This window comes from Periplaneta americana, chromosome 3 (assembly GCF_040183065.1).
Source record: "Periplaneta americana isolate PAMFEO1 chromosome 3, P.americana_PAMFEO1_priV1, whole genome shotgun sequence".
NCBI lineage: Eukaryota > Metazoa > Arthropoda > Insecta > Blattodea > Blattidae > Periplaneta > Periplaneta americana.
This window is the reverse complement of record NC_091119.1, coordinates 202126926-202143206: the sequence shown is the minus strand read 5'-3', so window position 1 is coordinate 202143206 and position 16281 is coordinate 202126926. Positions and strand designations below refer to the sequence as shown.

The 16281-nt window shown below is 33.9% G+C and overlaps 1 protein-coding gene across 4 annotated transcripts in view; it reads right to left on the bottom strand.

Annotated features, from left to right (window-relative positions):
• LOC138696965 (pleckstrin homology-like domain family B member 1) overlaps window positions 1-16281 on the bottom strand; it is a 733810-nt gene that overhangs the window by 24402 nt on the left and 693127 nt on the right. For all 4 annotated transcript variants that reach the window (XM_069822500.1, XM_069822501.1, XM_069822502.1 and 1 more), the window contains one exon: window positions 2876-3004. In XM_069822500.1, coding sequence (XP_069678601.1) covers window positions 2876-3004 — 129 coding nt within the window. The remainder of the gene's footprint in view (window positions 1-2875; window positions 3005-16281) is intronic.

The window sequence follows — 16281 nt, the reverse complement described above, 5'->3', positions numbered from 1 at the left end:
CTCTGTAAGACGATATGAGTGGACCTACGAAATGAAAAACTCTGGTTCGTTCGGAATGGACACGACAATAATTATTCTTCTGCACGTTTGAGAAACAAAATTATTTTCCACCTGTGATAAATATGGAGTAGGAAGAAAAGGCCAGATAAACAATCGTGCTTTCAGTGGGTCACCTACATAGCCAGTTCCTATGACTTGAGAAGTAAAGTACTGTATGTTGTGGACGTGTTATCTTATCTACCCGTAGGCTACACGTTTATCGCATTTCTCTTTTACCATTAACAATACCCTAGTCTTCTACATTTACACAAAACAATTGTATTTGAGGGAACGTCTAACATGTAAGCTCATTGCCTTTCATTCTGCCCAAATAAGAACAAAATGTACCGTACACATAACCCATATAGGTCTACCCAATATTTCCGTGACTATTGTGTGGTAAATTTAAGGAGGAACATTTAAAAGGTACGCGAAAACGCGTCCTTGCTTGGGGCTAAGAGGAAGTGTTTGTGTGAACTCCAAGCCTGTTGCCCACTCGTCTCACTCCGATTTGCGCCGTTTCTGTTGAAGGAACATTAGAGAATTTTGAAAGGGGATGCTGAAAATGGATGCAACCACATGAAGAGAGATATCGAAAGCATGACAAAACAGCAGCAAAATCTCCGAAGATGTTAAAATGGAAAACATAATTCGTTCATTCACAATCTCTCGTTTTTCTGCCCTCGTCTTTGTTCCCACATATGATCCATATATTCCGAACAATGGTACACAGACTACTCAACATACCAATGAACCAACATGATTACAAAGAAGAGCTAAACACAATCAAATACATAGCACAAGAAAACGGATACAACCCCAACATAATAGACAACATAATACGAAAGACAAAACAAAATCACAAAAAACAGAAGAATACAACACAAACACAGAACACAAAAAACACACCACACTAACATACGAAAACAAAAACACGCATAAAATTGCAACCTCATTCAAGAAATTAAACTACAACATCGCATATAGAACAAATAACACTCTACAAAAACATCTCAACACACAAACAACACAAACAAACAAATACAACCACACAGGCGTATACAAACTCAAATGTAACACCTACAACAACTTCTACATAGGACAGACAGGCAGATCATTTCAAACACGTTACAAAGAACACATCACAGCCATAACAAAATTACAAAACACCTCCACATATGCAGAACACATCACAAATGCTAGCCACACATACAGAGACATCAACACAGACATGGAAATACTACACATCCAACCAAAAAGCCAGAAACTAAACAAATTAGAACAATATGAAATATACAGACACACAAAAACACACCCCAACGAAATTCTCAACACACAACTCAACTTCAAAACACATACACTCTTTGACTCTACACTACGAACGCACCCACACAGGAAACAAGAGGCGCCAAGACCAACAACGATCAGTTCCGAAGATGACCGAAAATAGGTCGAAACATGTTAACAAGGTATGTTAAAATTTAACACAAGAAAGTTCTTATCATACATATTCCGAAGTGATACAGTGTTAAAAGCTGTGTAATCAAGATGTACCATATATTATTTTGATGTTCTCTATCATCTATCTTCTTCTGCCCTGAACTCTTTTCCCATTCACCATTCCTTCCAGTGCATCCTTCAGTAGGCAGTTTCTTCTCAGCCAGTGACCCAGCCAATTCCTTTTCCTCTTCCTGATCAGTTTCAGCATCATTGTTTCTTCACCCACTCTTTCCAACACAGCTTCATTTCTTATTTTATGTCTGTCCATTTCACTCGCTCCATTCTTCTCCATATTCACATTTCAAATGCTTCTAATCGCTTCTCTTCACTTCGTCGTAATGTCCATGTTTCTCCTCCATACAACGCCACACTCCACACAAAGCACTGTACCAGTCTCTTCCTTAGTTCTTTTTCCAGAGGTACGCAGAAGATGCTCCTTTTTCTATTAAAAGTTTCCTTTGCTATTACCATCCTCCTTTTAACTTCCTGGCAGCAGCTCATGTTACTGCTTATAGTTGTTTAGTCAACTGTCCGAAGACATTTCTGAACCTCACAAGTGATACCAAGAAGGCACCACTTATGAGGCAACTAGGCCAGGTACTGTACTCCAACCACGAGAAAGTCTCCAGGGAATGAAACGAAGCGGGGTGATGCTGTGAATGAATGTTGATGTCATAAGAGGTCATAAGGAAACACACGTGGCTACTCGTATCTCTATTGGCTATCTCTCAAAGCACAAACGATAACACATTTTTATACTACTCTAGTTAAAAAATTAGATCACTGTTAATCTCCTGGTCTTTTAATCACTCCATAGAGGAAATAACATATGCAGGAGAGCGCATGATTTTTAAACTGACGTTATAACTCTAATATTATCTAGCTACTTCGCTCCAATAGATGACGCAATAGTAAGCACATACCTTTCACGGTTTATCTCCTGGTTGGAGAACAGTACACCCCAAGTACGAGTATTTGAAGCAGTCCACTAGCTCTACTACTTCATTTCGAATTCGCATGTTTACTTTCTTTATTTTTCTTCCGATAACCGTAGTCTTCGTCTTGTTTGCATGGAAAACTTCAAGGCATGTTAAAATAGAGGAAAGAGTGAGTCGGACCGCGTAGAAAATCACAATCTGCATCCATGGTACCACGAGAAACGTCAAAGTAAAATTGTAGGGCTTTTTTTTTTTTTTGCACATCGAACATTGACGTTTCACGTAAACAGAAAAATCCTTAAACATACGAACTTACATAATTACATATTTACCTAACTGCTTTACCTTCTAGAAGATCCTTGGATCTGTTTATCTAACAAAGGTCTGGTAATGTTTACCTGTGGCCGCGGGGACGCCTTGTCCCTCTTCCGCACGGCTGCTGACAGATGCTGCTCATACGCTGATCCGTCAGACAAAGGCCGGGTCTCTTCTTGATCTCGCTCCAATTCCAGCTCCTTCTCTCGCATCTGCAACAAGAATGACTCCTATTGTAAAAAGGCCAAACACTCTGTCTGTTCGGATACATATGTATTACTGTAGGTACTCCAAGAATAGTCAAAAATAAAGTTTTAATAACAATAACTATAACACTATGATACATTAAATCCAATAATGGATACACGAATTTAAGAAACAGGCATCAAGCCACTGACAATATCCCGATTTCTTTTTTTTTAGACGAAAATCAGTTTAATTAAACATCCTAATTATATTACAAAGCAGGGCTTAAACCAATAATCGTCCATCATTTGGCAGCTGCTATGTTCATGTGCACTTTACGAATATTGCAGAGGGCGGAAGAATTGACAGATACAGTTATACATACAACAGAAACAATTTAAACGCGTGACTCAGTGACAGGGTTTGCTTAGTGAGTGCACCTTATTTATGTTGTTCCTAGTAGTAGGAATTCGATTGTACCACAAGAATAAATTGCTTGTCTGCTAGACACTCAAATAATAATGTTCCACTGACAGCAGTATTTATTTATTACTGACTTATTTTTTGCATTTTACATTTCATTAGTATACCGTATGTTTTTTTCTGGGGAAATGACATAGCGATTTCGTAATGTCATTAATGTCATAAGAATTTATTTATTTATTTATTCATTTATTAATTCATTCATTTTTATTCATTCATTTATTCATTCTTTATTTATTCATTCATTCATTTCATTTATTTATTTATTTATTTATTCATTTATTAATTCATTCATTTTTATTCATTCATTTATTTATTTATTCATTCATTCATTTATTCATTCATTCATTTTTTTTCATTTTTTATTTATTTATTCATTTATTAATTCATTCATTTTATTCATTCATTTATTCGTTCTTTATTTATTTATTCATTCATTTTATTTATTTATTTATTTATTTATTTATTTATTCATTTATTAATTCATTCATTTTTATTCATTCATTTATTCATTCTTTATTTATTCATTTATTCATTTTATTTATTTATTTATTTATTTATTTATTTATTCATTTATTAATTCATTCATTTTTATTCATTCATTTATTCATTCTTTATTTATTTATTTATTTATTCATTCATTCATTTTATTTATTTATTTATTTATTTATTTATTCATTCATTTATTTATTCATTTATTAATTCATTCATTTTTATTCATTCATTCACTTATTTATTTATTTATTCATTCATTCATTTATTCATTCATTCATTTTTTCATTTTTTATTTATTTATTCATTTATTAATTCATTCATTTTATTCATTCATTTATTCATTCTTTATTTATTTATTCATTCATTTTATTCATTCATTTATTCATTCTTTATTTATTTATTCATTCATTTTATTTATTTATTTATTTATTTATTCATTTATTAATTCATTCATTTTTATTCATTCTTTATTTATTCATTTATTCATTTTATTTATTTATTTATTCATTTATTTATTTATTTATTTATTCATTTATTAATTCATTCATTTTTATTCACTCATTTATTCATTCTTTATTTATTTATTCATTCATTCATTCATTTTATTTATTTATTTATTTATTTATTTATTCATTCATTTATTTATTCATTTATTAATTCATTCATTTTTATTCATTCATTTATTTATTCATTCATTCATTTATTCATTCATTCATTTTTTCATTTTTTATTTATTTATTCATTTATTAATTCATTCATTTTATTCATTCATTTATTCATTCTTTATTTATTTATTCATTCATTTTATTTATTTATTTATTCATTTATTTATTTATTCATTTATTAATTCATTCATTTATTCATTCTTTATTTATTTATTCATTCATTTCATTTATTTATTTATTAATTCATTCATTCATTTATTAATTCATTCATTTTTATTCATTCATTTATTCATTTTTTATTTATTTATTCATTCATTCATTTTATTTATTTATCTATTTATTTATTTATTCATTCATTCATTCATTTATTAATTCATTCATTTTTATTCATTCATTTATTCATTCTTTATTTATTTATTCATTCATTTATTAATTCATTCATTTATTCATTTTTATTTATTTATTTATTTATTTATTTATTTATTTACGACAAGTTTAATTATCTGTTAGTCATTTATATTGTTTGTATTTTAAAATATTTTACCAAAGAAGCAATACGATCTTTCGGATTCAGAGGTGACATTATTATTATTATTACCCCTGCAAAATAATTCAGCTCTCGCACTTCATCTTTCATAGATTAGCAGGTCCTATAAAACTTACGCACTGTGATCGTCGAGAATTATGTAAAAATATTGCAAAAGGTTTAGTTCAGTATTTCGCCGATATCGCTGGACACTTGATTGCACAATTTATTTATGACTCCTTCAGTTATTTATTACTTACTTAGGCCTACACTACATAATTATATTGTTAAATGCTTTACCAAAGCATCAAACACAGTAATCTTTTGGATTTAGAGGTGATCGCGTAAATTTCACTTTGAATGTGTTATCGTCATATTATTATTATTATTATTATTATTATTATTATTATCATCATCATCATCATTATCATCAAAAAGGATATCCCGTACAAAAACTTACATCTCCGACATGTCATTTCTCGTACGTTGGCAGGTTCGATGTTACGTGCGCTTTGTGAAAGTCAAGACGTTTAGTTCACATTTCGCGGATAACTCGACGCTTGGTCGCACAGCCCTTATGTACTTATTTATCTATTCTTCTGTTCATCTATTTATTTATGACAGGTTTCGTTATTTATCAGTAATGTATATTTCTTATATTTTTCAATATTTAACCCAAGAAGCAAACAATAGGATTATTATTATTATTATTATTATTATTATTATTATTATTATTATTATTATTGAAGACATACACGAACAAGCTGAATGATGTAATGATAACAAAGCAATAATAGAGTTTATGCTCGAGGATGCCGAAATGTAGCAATTATACACCTGGTAGTAGCCCTTTAATGCACCTCATTAAAGTACACCTATTCATTATAGTTAAGTTGTTCAGCCAATGAGAAATCATCATTGTACCATTATGAAAGCGCAAGTATCGATTATTCTCGGATATGCAATCGAAAGACAATTAGCGAAAAGTCACGGAGGCTGGAAATCCAATACTGTCGCAGAAGATTATGTTCTGTTACTATAATAATTAGCGTTAATTGCAAAAAATATTGAAATAAATTCAATTTGTCATCTCGTTTTTCAATTCTAAACCAATTTCCAGGTTATATCAAGACTAATGTTCATCTTATTCTCTAGGTTATATCAAGGTCATTGACATTCGTTCCTCGAAAAAAAAAATCAATACTTTCGCGTCTGCGCACATCTCACAATTTAGAAGGTCACTTCCCCTCCTCACTTACATAACCATAACATGAATACTTATGAATAATTTCAAGTTAGAAATATGGTCGAGCATAAAAAGTCGTATGAAACTTGCCTATAATGGTAATTAAGACGCTCGTATGAAAATTATGAAACTCGCTTGTGCTCGTTTCATAAACAAACATACTCGCGTCTTAATTACTACCATTATAGGCTCGTTGCAATGCCTTCTGTGTATCTGTATTTCTATTCCTTCCTAAGCAAAGTCCTCGTAACACAATAACATTTCAAATCGATAGCGACTTCGACTCGGCATTTCTTTTGCAGTCCAGTGCACGTGTAGGCCTATATATGTCCTCCTATTCCTAGTTAAGTCAACACTGCTGATAACAACACAATTACAACATGAAATAAAGAACATTATTGTGTTTGGAATAACTCACCGACAGCAGGGTGAAGGAAGACTGTTAAGATATTGACAAATTTATGAGCAACGATATCGACAAGGTGTAATATCCTGCAACATCAATCACACCAACCTGATGCTTGAGGTACAGGACGTGCGGATCCCCAAACATGCTGGCAATTTGTATCACAATGGCACACCAAACATCTTCACTGTCACCTCTCACAATCAATCAACACAGTTTCAATCGCCATGTTCAGACAAAACACGTCACTGGAAGTTCAATTCACTCACTACCCCCACTTGATTGCACACATTCCAGCAGTAACAGAGCTGATGATTGAGTGATGATTTCTTGTTAATCACTTTGAGTAATGCCGCTATACTGTACCAACATCACTGCCGGACATCTGCTCAATTGTAATGTAACAAGAGAATTAATTCTTCGACCAAGGATGTCATGTAACGTGCCTAGAAATGTATATTTATACGGTATAAAAAATTCACTCATCAAGCTCGACAACTATCGGGCTCACACTAAAAAACACTAGAGTTGGGTCGATTCGTGAACGAATCGTTCATTCGAACGACTAATAATAAAGAATCGTAAGAATCGATTCGTGGTATCAACGAATCGTCGTTCAAAAGAATCGTAACGAATCGTCGTTCAAAAGAATAGTAACGAATAGAGATGGCCGATATTTCACAAACCGATATTTTGTCACAAGTATTTTTTTGTCACAGATAAACCTGTGACTGATGACGCGAAATATCTGTGACAAAATATCGCTATCGAATCTGCTCCGTAGTCAGTACTCTGTGACTGATATTTTCTCCTCTATGTCGTAAGTTTGCGCATGCGCAAGATACAATTACAGCAATCTGGCGGTAGTTTCTCCATCTTACTATAAATGATGTAGTTATTACATGATTTAAATAATAACACCATTGCTTACCAGTACTTAATCTTGTGTAAAATCCTGTCTGAACAACTGTTTTGTTTTGTAATTATTTTCCAATGTTTTTCCGAATACTTATGTTAATTAATTTTTATTCTATGACTCAATATTATAATGTTAATGCACGACTTAAAATAATTTATCCATTATATTATATACAATAAAAAGGATCAATTTTTAAAACGATTAGGATAATCATATAACCTCAATTTCTCCATACCCAACCACATTTAAAAATGGTCAACTGGTTCAATATCTACAATATAACCTCTTGGTACATGAGGTTAACTTTTGACATGTTACTGTTCAATTAGGTAAGTATTTGTTAATGGTACATGTAATCATTTCTTTGTTGGATTTTCCCATATAAATTACTGATGTGTGCCGTGTATAGAGAAATCGTATTCACATTTCATTGCTCTTCAATATTTCCTGCTAATTTTTATCGGTGTGACAAAATCACCGATAAAAGTCACAGATATTTGTCACAGTCACAGTTGTCACAGATACTTGAAAATATCGTTTAAGCTCATCTCTAGTAATGAATTGACATGGTATCGTAACCCACGATTCTATTTACTTGTTTGATGTAACCTGTCAACGGACATTTCCGAACAGTGCCGAATACTCCCGAGCGAGAGTGAAATCAAAATACTGCATTTGTTAAGTATGGAAAATAATGAACACGAACCTGAAATGTGCATAGTTAAATAGAGATGTAATGCAAAAAATGTACTTCATAATAAGGTTCAGTTGATAAATTATAATTTAGAAACATTATCTTGGGTAATTTTGTAGACTAATGGAGGTCATGCTGAATGGTTCCAGCCAATGAGAAAGAGACAATCCAATGTCTCGCCTCTTATGCCATCTATGCGAGAGATATAGAACGTTTTTGTTCTACGCGTGGTTTGCAAAGGAAAGTGTCCTGTGATTCGTTCGTTGACGAATCGTTGGAATCGCAGAGTAGGAAGAATCGTGAACTCGTTGGCGATTCAAAAGAATAGTTGGAATCGCAGACTGAGAAGAATCGTGAACGAATCGTTAGAATCGATTCGTAATGTATGATTGAATCGTTGGACTCGACTTCTGAAAAAGAATCGTGTTGCCCAACTCTAAAAAACACAAGAAACGAATCGACGGCTTTTCTCATGACCTATTATCATTCCTTGTAAACACATGCTACGCGTGATTTAAATCATTAAGTTAAGCTCTCATATTCATCTGCTTCCATTAAGACTTTTGGAACATGAGGTTTCTTGCTTGGTTTATCGAATTACCACAGTCTATTGATTGAGAAAGTCCACACCTGTGGAGTAACGGTTAGCACGTCTAGCCGCGAAACCAGGTGGCCCGGGTTCGATTCCCGGTCGGGGCAAGTTACCTGGTTGAGGTTTTTTCCGGGGTTTTCCCTCAATCCAATATGAGCAAATGCTGGGTAACTTTCGGTGTTGGACTCCGGACTCATTTCACCGGCATTATCACCTTCATCTCATTCAGACGCTAAATAACCTAAGCTGTTGAAAAAGCGTCGTAAAATAACCTACTAAAAAAAATAAAACAAAATAAAAATTCGCTCCGGGCCGGGTATCGAACTCGTGACTCCCAGTTACACGCACTAGGATCTCTAACCACTGAGCTACGCCGAGACTCAATCCACAGTATCGGATCGAATCTCGTAGATTAACGAATTACATATTTCCTTATTTCAGCATAACTATTCCTTCGGTTATTTATCCAACGTGTCGATTCCTGTCGCTTCCGTAACTTATTCCCGTACTTCATGAATGTTTGTTATTAATGAAGACAATTCGACACAACTCATATCTATTTTTCGCCTGTCGCTTCATGAAGTAATGAACATTTGCAACAATTTCTCGGTTCTGGTTATGCAATGCTTTTTTCCTCTTAATTTAGAAAATCCAGGAGTCGAACGAAAGTCATTTACGGCTCTCCCATGAATCGGACTGTACTGCGGTGTGTTTATCTACACTAAAAACACAGTCTACTATATACAGTCGCGAAGCTTGAGGTGATTTTTTGCAAATCTCGTGATAAAGCGCTCCAAGCGGTTAGCAACTAGAAACAATAGACTGTCCACGGTCGACTTTCGACTGTGTCGTATTTCCATCGAGTGCTAGCTCGTTGCATATTTCACATTGATGCTTGTGAAATGTTCGTTATTGGTTGTAATGAAAATGTTAATGGCTAAAATACAATAATTGGAATAATAATATTTTACTAGAGACGTAGAAAAATTAAGTTTGTTTTAATGAAATTTATTGATCACGTTTTATTTTCAATTCTGGTGGGATTATTATTGCTTAGGCCTACTTTTTTTTCAAAGGATATGTTTTTAATTATAGCTGTTAATTTTGTTGTTATTTTTATTTGTTGCTTTACTAGAGACGTAGAAAAAGTCTGTTACAATAAAATTGATTGATCACGTTTTATTTCCAATTCTGGTGTGATTATTATTGCTTAACCTCATCCCACTTTGTTAACTACGTAAGCCTACACTACAAGTACCGGTACACGTAAGTTACTCCATTAATTCATATTTCCATTATTATTGTTGTAAAGGGAAATGAAAAATAATATTTATTGGTTTCATAGTTAATTATCGCTATAATCTTGAATGAGTGAAGCGATTATAGTAAATTTCAGTTCGTTTTGCACGAACAAAAATAATATTAACCTATTTCTTGCAGGTATCTTCGAGTTTATGGTGGAATTTAATATACTTCATTAAAATAATAAATTAACTTTATGCATTTAATATTTCAGTAATGGAAGGAAGGTGTTAATTTTTCCAAAAGAACAAGACAACGAAAGTGTAACATATTTTCTCGTCTGCTAGGAGAGAGATCTGTGATGAGGCGATAGTAGCGATCCTAGTGGTGGGCAACTACCTATGTTTGCATTTTTACTACATATTGAGCTTCGCGACTGTATATAGTAGACTGTGCTAATAATAAATGTGTAGCCGAAATTTTTCTGGTAATTTTCGATTTTCCAAAAATAATTGGTCCTAACATATATAATTAACCGCTCTGAAATCGAAAATCGCTTTTTTGAAATTTTTGTTTGTATGTCTTTCTGTCTGGATGTTTGTTACCTTTTCACGCGATAATGGCTGAACCGATTTATATGAAAATTGGAATATAAATTAAGTTCGTTGTAACTTAGAATTTAGGCTATATGACATTCAAAATATTTTATTTAAAAGGGGGGTTATAAGGGAGCTTTAATTAAATAAATCGAAATACCTCCCTTATTATTAATTTTCATGAAAAATGTTACATAGAAAAAGCTTCTTTAAAAATAATTTCCGATAAGTTTTATCCTATGCAAAATTTTGATAGAACTGATATTTAATGAGATAAATGAGTTTCAAAATTACAATAACAACGCCATCTAAAGCGGTGTAATGGAATAAAAAACAAATGACTTCGTCTATAAGGGGCCTTGGACATCAACAATCAAAAGCTATGAAACATAGCCTACAGAGAATGTTTCTGTGTTTGTATGAAGTAATATCAGAAGCTAAATTAACCGATTTGTATAATTAATTATTAATTCACCATTGGAAAGTGTAGTTTCTCTAGATGGACATAATGCTATAATGTTATTACAGTAACTTCTGAGTGAATCGAGGACAGGTAAGATTAAAATAGCTTCTTATGCACAGAAAACTTGATAGGCTATTCTGTACATTCGTTTCCTGTATTTCTTAAAATAATTTTTATGACCAAATGAGTGGTCTCTGGACCAAAATGATCGTATTTTAATTTTTTTAATACAATTTAAATAATAAACGATTTATCCTTCTATCAAACACGAATGTTCCCTGGATCAAATGTCTGATTTTAATTCTGTAATTACTCTATATTTATTTGTAACGGGTGCAGCGGAGCGCACGGGTACGGCTAGTTAATTAATAATAACGATACGAGAGGCGAGTGTGAACATATAAACAACGACAGACAGCCTTATCGCAATTCATTCTTGCAGTTCTCACAAAACACTGGCTCGCCTACTGGAAATGTCATTGAGGTCATCTGCCAAAATCGGTGCCTCCGACTTTACTTTCAAGGAAAAACTGCCCTCGCCAACAAATCTCTTTAGACGCAATAAAAAAAGTCTCCAATACAATATCGGTACTGAAATCACCTTCCTCTACTCGCCAAACAGCGACAGGCTGATTTTCATGGTCAAGAAATTTCCTGTTCTTCGCCGAATCAGCAGTTATTGAACTTTATGAGTTCAAGGTCGCCTTTCATATAACGTACAGTCTTAGAAAAAAGTTTTGTCGCACAGTGTGTCTCAGAAAGGAGGTAGTGCGCATGACCAGAGGACTAGAGACCTCATTCACAAAATAAAGACTAGTTGAGGTAATAAAATTAGTTTTTGTTTCGTTGTCTGTCTGATCATGCGCATTGGCTCCTTTCTGGGACTTACGGAGTATCTGTGAGACAAAACTTTTTCCAAAACTGTAAAGATGTTGATGAGATTTATTAGATCTTGAAGTATTTATAAAAGTTTCCTTTATTTCTACAGTGACTGGCGTTCAAAGATATCTGACCTACGATTTTATGATCGCGTAAGCTAACTTTGTAACCAAGGGATAAGTTTGAACCAAAGACATTAAAAATTGATAAACTTTGAAATAGTTTCTCTACGAGTGGCAGCATTTGGGGCGGTTGAAAATGTGTCGGGGAAAATGTTGTAGATTAAGCATAATCATAATTGACAATCCCGGGTTCGAATCCCCGTCGGGGCAACTTACCTGGTTGAGGTTTTTTCCGGGGTTTTCCCTCAACCCAATACGAGCAAATGCTGGGTAACTTTCGGTGCTGGACCCCGGACTCATTTCACCGGCGTTATCACCTTCATTTCATTCAGATGCTAAATAACCTAGATGTTGATACAGCGTCGTAAAATAACCCAATAAAATAAATAAAAATAATTGACAATATCGGCGGTTTCCGGCTAAACACAGTGTTGTTTTACAATCAGCAGAGCGGGATGAAATATTGAATTCTATAATGCGGGTATATTTATCTACGATTGGCAACACTATTATTTTCGCTATCTATTCACAAAAGTAATAACTAAATAAGTCACACTTACACCACAGTCTAGTACATACAGTCACGAAGCTTAATACGTAGTAAATGAGCATCCATAGATAGTTGCTAACCACTAGGATCGCTACTATCGCCTCATCACAGACAATGCGAAATAGTACCTGCACAGTCTATTGTTCCTAGCATCCTCATAAACTCAAGCTTCGTGACTGTATATACTAGACTGTGCTTACACCAACAAATATATAATTTTAATGTACCGAAGTACATATGATATTTCCATGCAGATATTCTGCGTCATCATACGATGAAAGAGTAAGAGTATTCCGTCGGATCCCGGCCAACGAGTGCACCTCAGCACATGTGTGGACTTCGGTCCTACGTTCATAGACATCTATGACGTAGTGCAGAGGGCGGCCACTAGAGGGAACCCAAGAGTTGGAGCTTAATCTGAGACGATTCTATCCGACGCCGGGGTTGTATCCGGTGTGGCTTAGTGGATAAAGCATCAGCACGTAGAGCTGAAAACCCGGGTTCAAATCCCGGCGCCGGAGAGAATTTTTCTCCGTTCCATTACTCTTTCATCGAATGATGACGCAGAATATCTGCATGGAAATATCATATGTACTTCGGTACATTAAAATAATATATATGATATGCGTAAATCACTTCGTGATTTAAGACGGCGCTTATTCCGTCGGATCCCGGCCAACTAGTCACTCATATCGAGTGCACCTCAGCACATGTGTGGACTTCGGTCCAACGTTCAGACATCTATGACTTAGTGCAGAGGGCGGCCACTAGAGGGAACCCAAGAGTTGGAGCTTAATCTGAGACGATTCTATCCGACGCCGGGGTTGTATCCGGTGTGGCTTAGTGGATAAAGCATCAGCACGTAGAGCTGAAAACCCGGGTTCAAATCCCGGCGCCGGAGAGAATTTTTCTCCGTTCCGTTACTCTTTCATCGAATTACACCAACAAATTATCGATCACTATCGATTAGTAAAGACATATCTTTGAATGTCACTGTACACTAGCGTTCAAAGATATAATATCTAACCTTCGATATTCTGATCGTGTAAGACAGGGCTGGGCACAAAGGGCGGATTCTACTCTCTCAAGGGGAACCATATTAATTCTCTTCAACCTCTTTCTTCCCCGCCGAACACCGCGCAGCGTTGAAGCCGTAAGGGATGAACATTAAGCGTCCCCGTTTAGAGATTGGATTCGCTCCGGTGCCCAGCCCTGGTGTAAGACAGCCTTCTAGCCACGGGATAAGTCAGAATCAAAGATATAAAAAATACATACTATTTCTCATAATTGACAATATATTCGGTTTACCTCTAAACCTAATGCTTTTACATCTATTCGTAGAAGTAACAACTAAAGAAGCCACACTTACACGAAAAAATTATCGATCACTATCGATTAGTAGGGATCAGGCATCTTTGAACGGCAATGTACATTTTGCGGGGCTCCTAACACGTTAACTTTCTACCTTCGCTTAGTACAAGATAAGAAAAACTCTTCATGTACATACGCTATTGATTTTTCACTTCACAATGAGGACCGTTTTTGCAAAACTTGCTAACTGAAAAAACTAAATTTTACAGGAGAGAAAAAAAAACTTAATGAAGACAAATAGGTTATAGGTGCAACCATCAAACTTTGACACCCTATAATGAAGAGAACTAATTCAATTTTACTAAGATAACTTTAACATCGTGTAGAGGCTGCTTAATGTTAACGAATAACCAAAATCTCAATTTTGCAAATTTTGCAGTTAGCAAGTTTTGCAAAAATGGTCCTCAATTACAAACTTAAATTTAGTTTACAAAATTTGCAAAAATTACTTTTATCTATACTAGTAATAAATCTGTAGCCGAAATTTTTCTGGTAATTTTCGATTTTCCAAAAATAATTGGTCCTAACATACATAATTAACCACCCTGAAACCGAAAATCGCTTTTTTGAAATTTTTGTTTGTATGTATGTATGTATGTCTGTCTGTCTGTCTGTATGTTTGTTTTCTTTTCACGCGATAATGGCTCAACGGATTTCGATGAAAATTGGAATATACATTAAGTTCGTTGTAACTTAGATTTTAGGCTATATGGCATTCAAAATACATTATTTAAAAGGGGGGTTATAAGGGGGCCTGAATTAAATAAATCGAAATATCTCGCTTATTATTGATTTTTGTGAAAAATTTTACATAACAAAAGTTTCTTTCAAAATAATTTGCGATAAGTTTTATCCATTGAAAAATTTTGATAGGACTGATATTTAATGAGATAAATGAGTTTTAAAATTAAAATAACTGCTATCTAAGGCCGTGTAATGAATTAAAAAACAAATGACTTCGTCTATAAGGGGCCTTGGACAGTAACAATCGAAAGCTATGGAAGATAGCCTACAGAGAATGTTTCTGTGTTTGTGTGAAGTAATATCGGAAGCTAAATTAACCGATTTGTGTAATTAATTATTATTTCACCATTGGAAAGTGTAGTTTCTCTAGATGGACATAATGCTACAATGTTATTACAGTAACTTCTGATATGATATAATATAATATAATATAATATAATATAATATAATTTAAGTTATTTGAAGGGTTCAGAACCATAGTGGGCCAAACGCCATTTACTGAATACGTAGAAAACAAGGGTTAAAATTAAGTTATTACCATAATTCAATGGAAACCTATAACAAGTAAAATAAAATATACACATTAAATCTAAATGATGTCAATCTTCATTAAACTATGGTTGCATGTAATAACAATTAAGAAACATGTTAAAGGAATTGTCATTGCACCAAATGAGTGTCTCTGGACCAAAATGATCGCATTTTAATTGTTTGGATGCAATTTAAATTAAGTAACATATTAAACGATTTATCCTTCTATCAAACATGAATGTTCCCTGGATCAAATGTCCTATTTTAATTATGTAATTACTTTATATTTATTTGTAACGGGTGCAGCGGAGCGCACGGGTACGGCTAGTTAATAATAAAATATATAATTACATTATTTTATGAAAATTAGGATACATTCATTTCTGGAATTGCATGGTATCTTTATTACATTTTTCATAATGAAGTAAATCAAATTTTAGTTTGAAAACTCACTTGCGGACCCTCAGGGGTCCGCGGACCACAAGTTAAGAATTACTGGTCTGGATCTAGATCACAGAGAGAGAACTTTTTTTAAGTTATTGTTCTACTATGCCTCAACGAATCTCGTTACAAATCCTATTTAAAATAAAATTATGCTACGAATATTACATACAGCAAGCAGTAAAAAGAGCAGCATTTGTCATGTCGATCGCAGGCCACATGGATCTGTTCATGATTTGTTTAGAATTTTGGGAAGCTGGACTGTTCAATTAAGAACTCGCCACTGGGCATGAATGCAGATTTACTTAAGAAAAAGTTCAGATGTATATACGCATGTC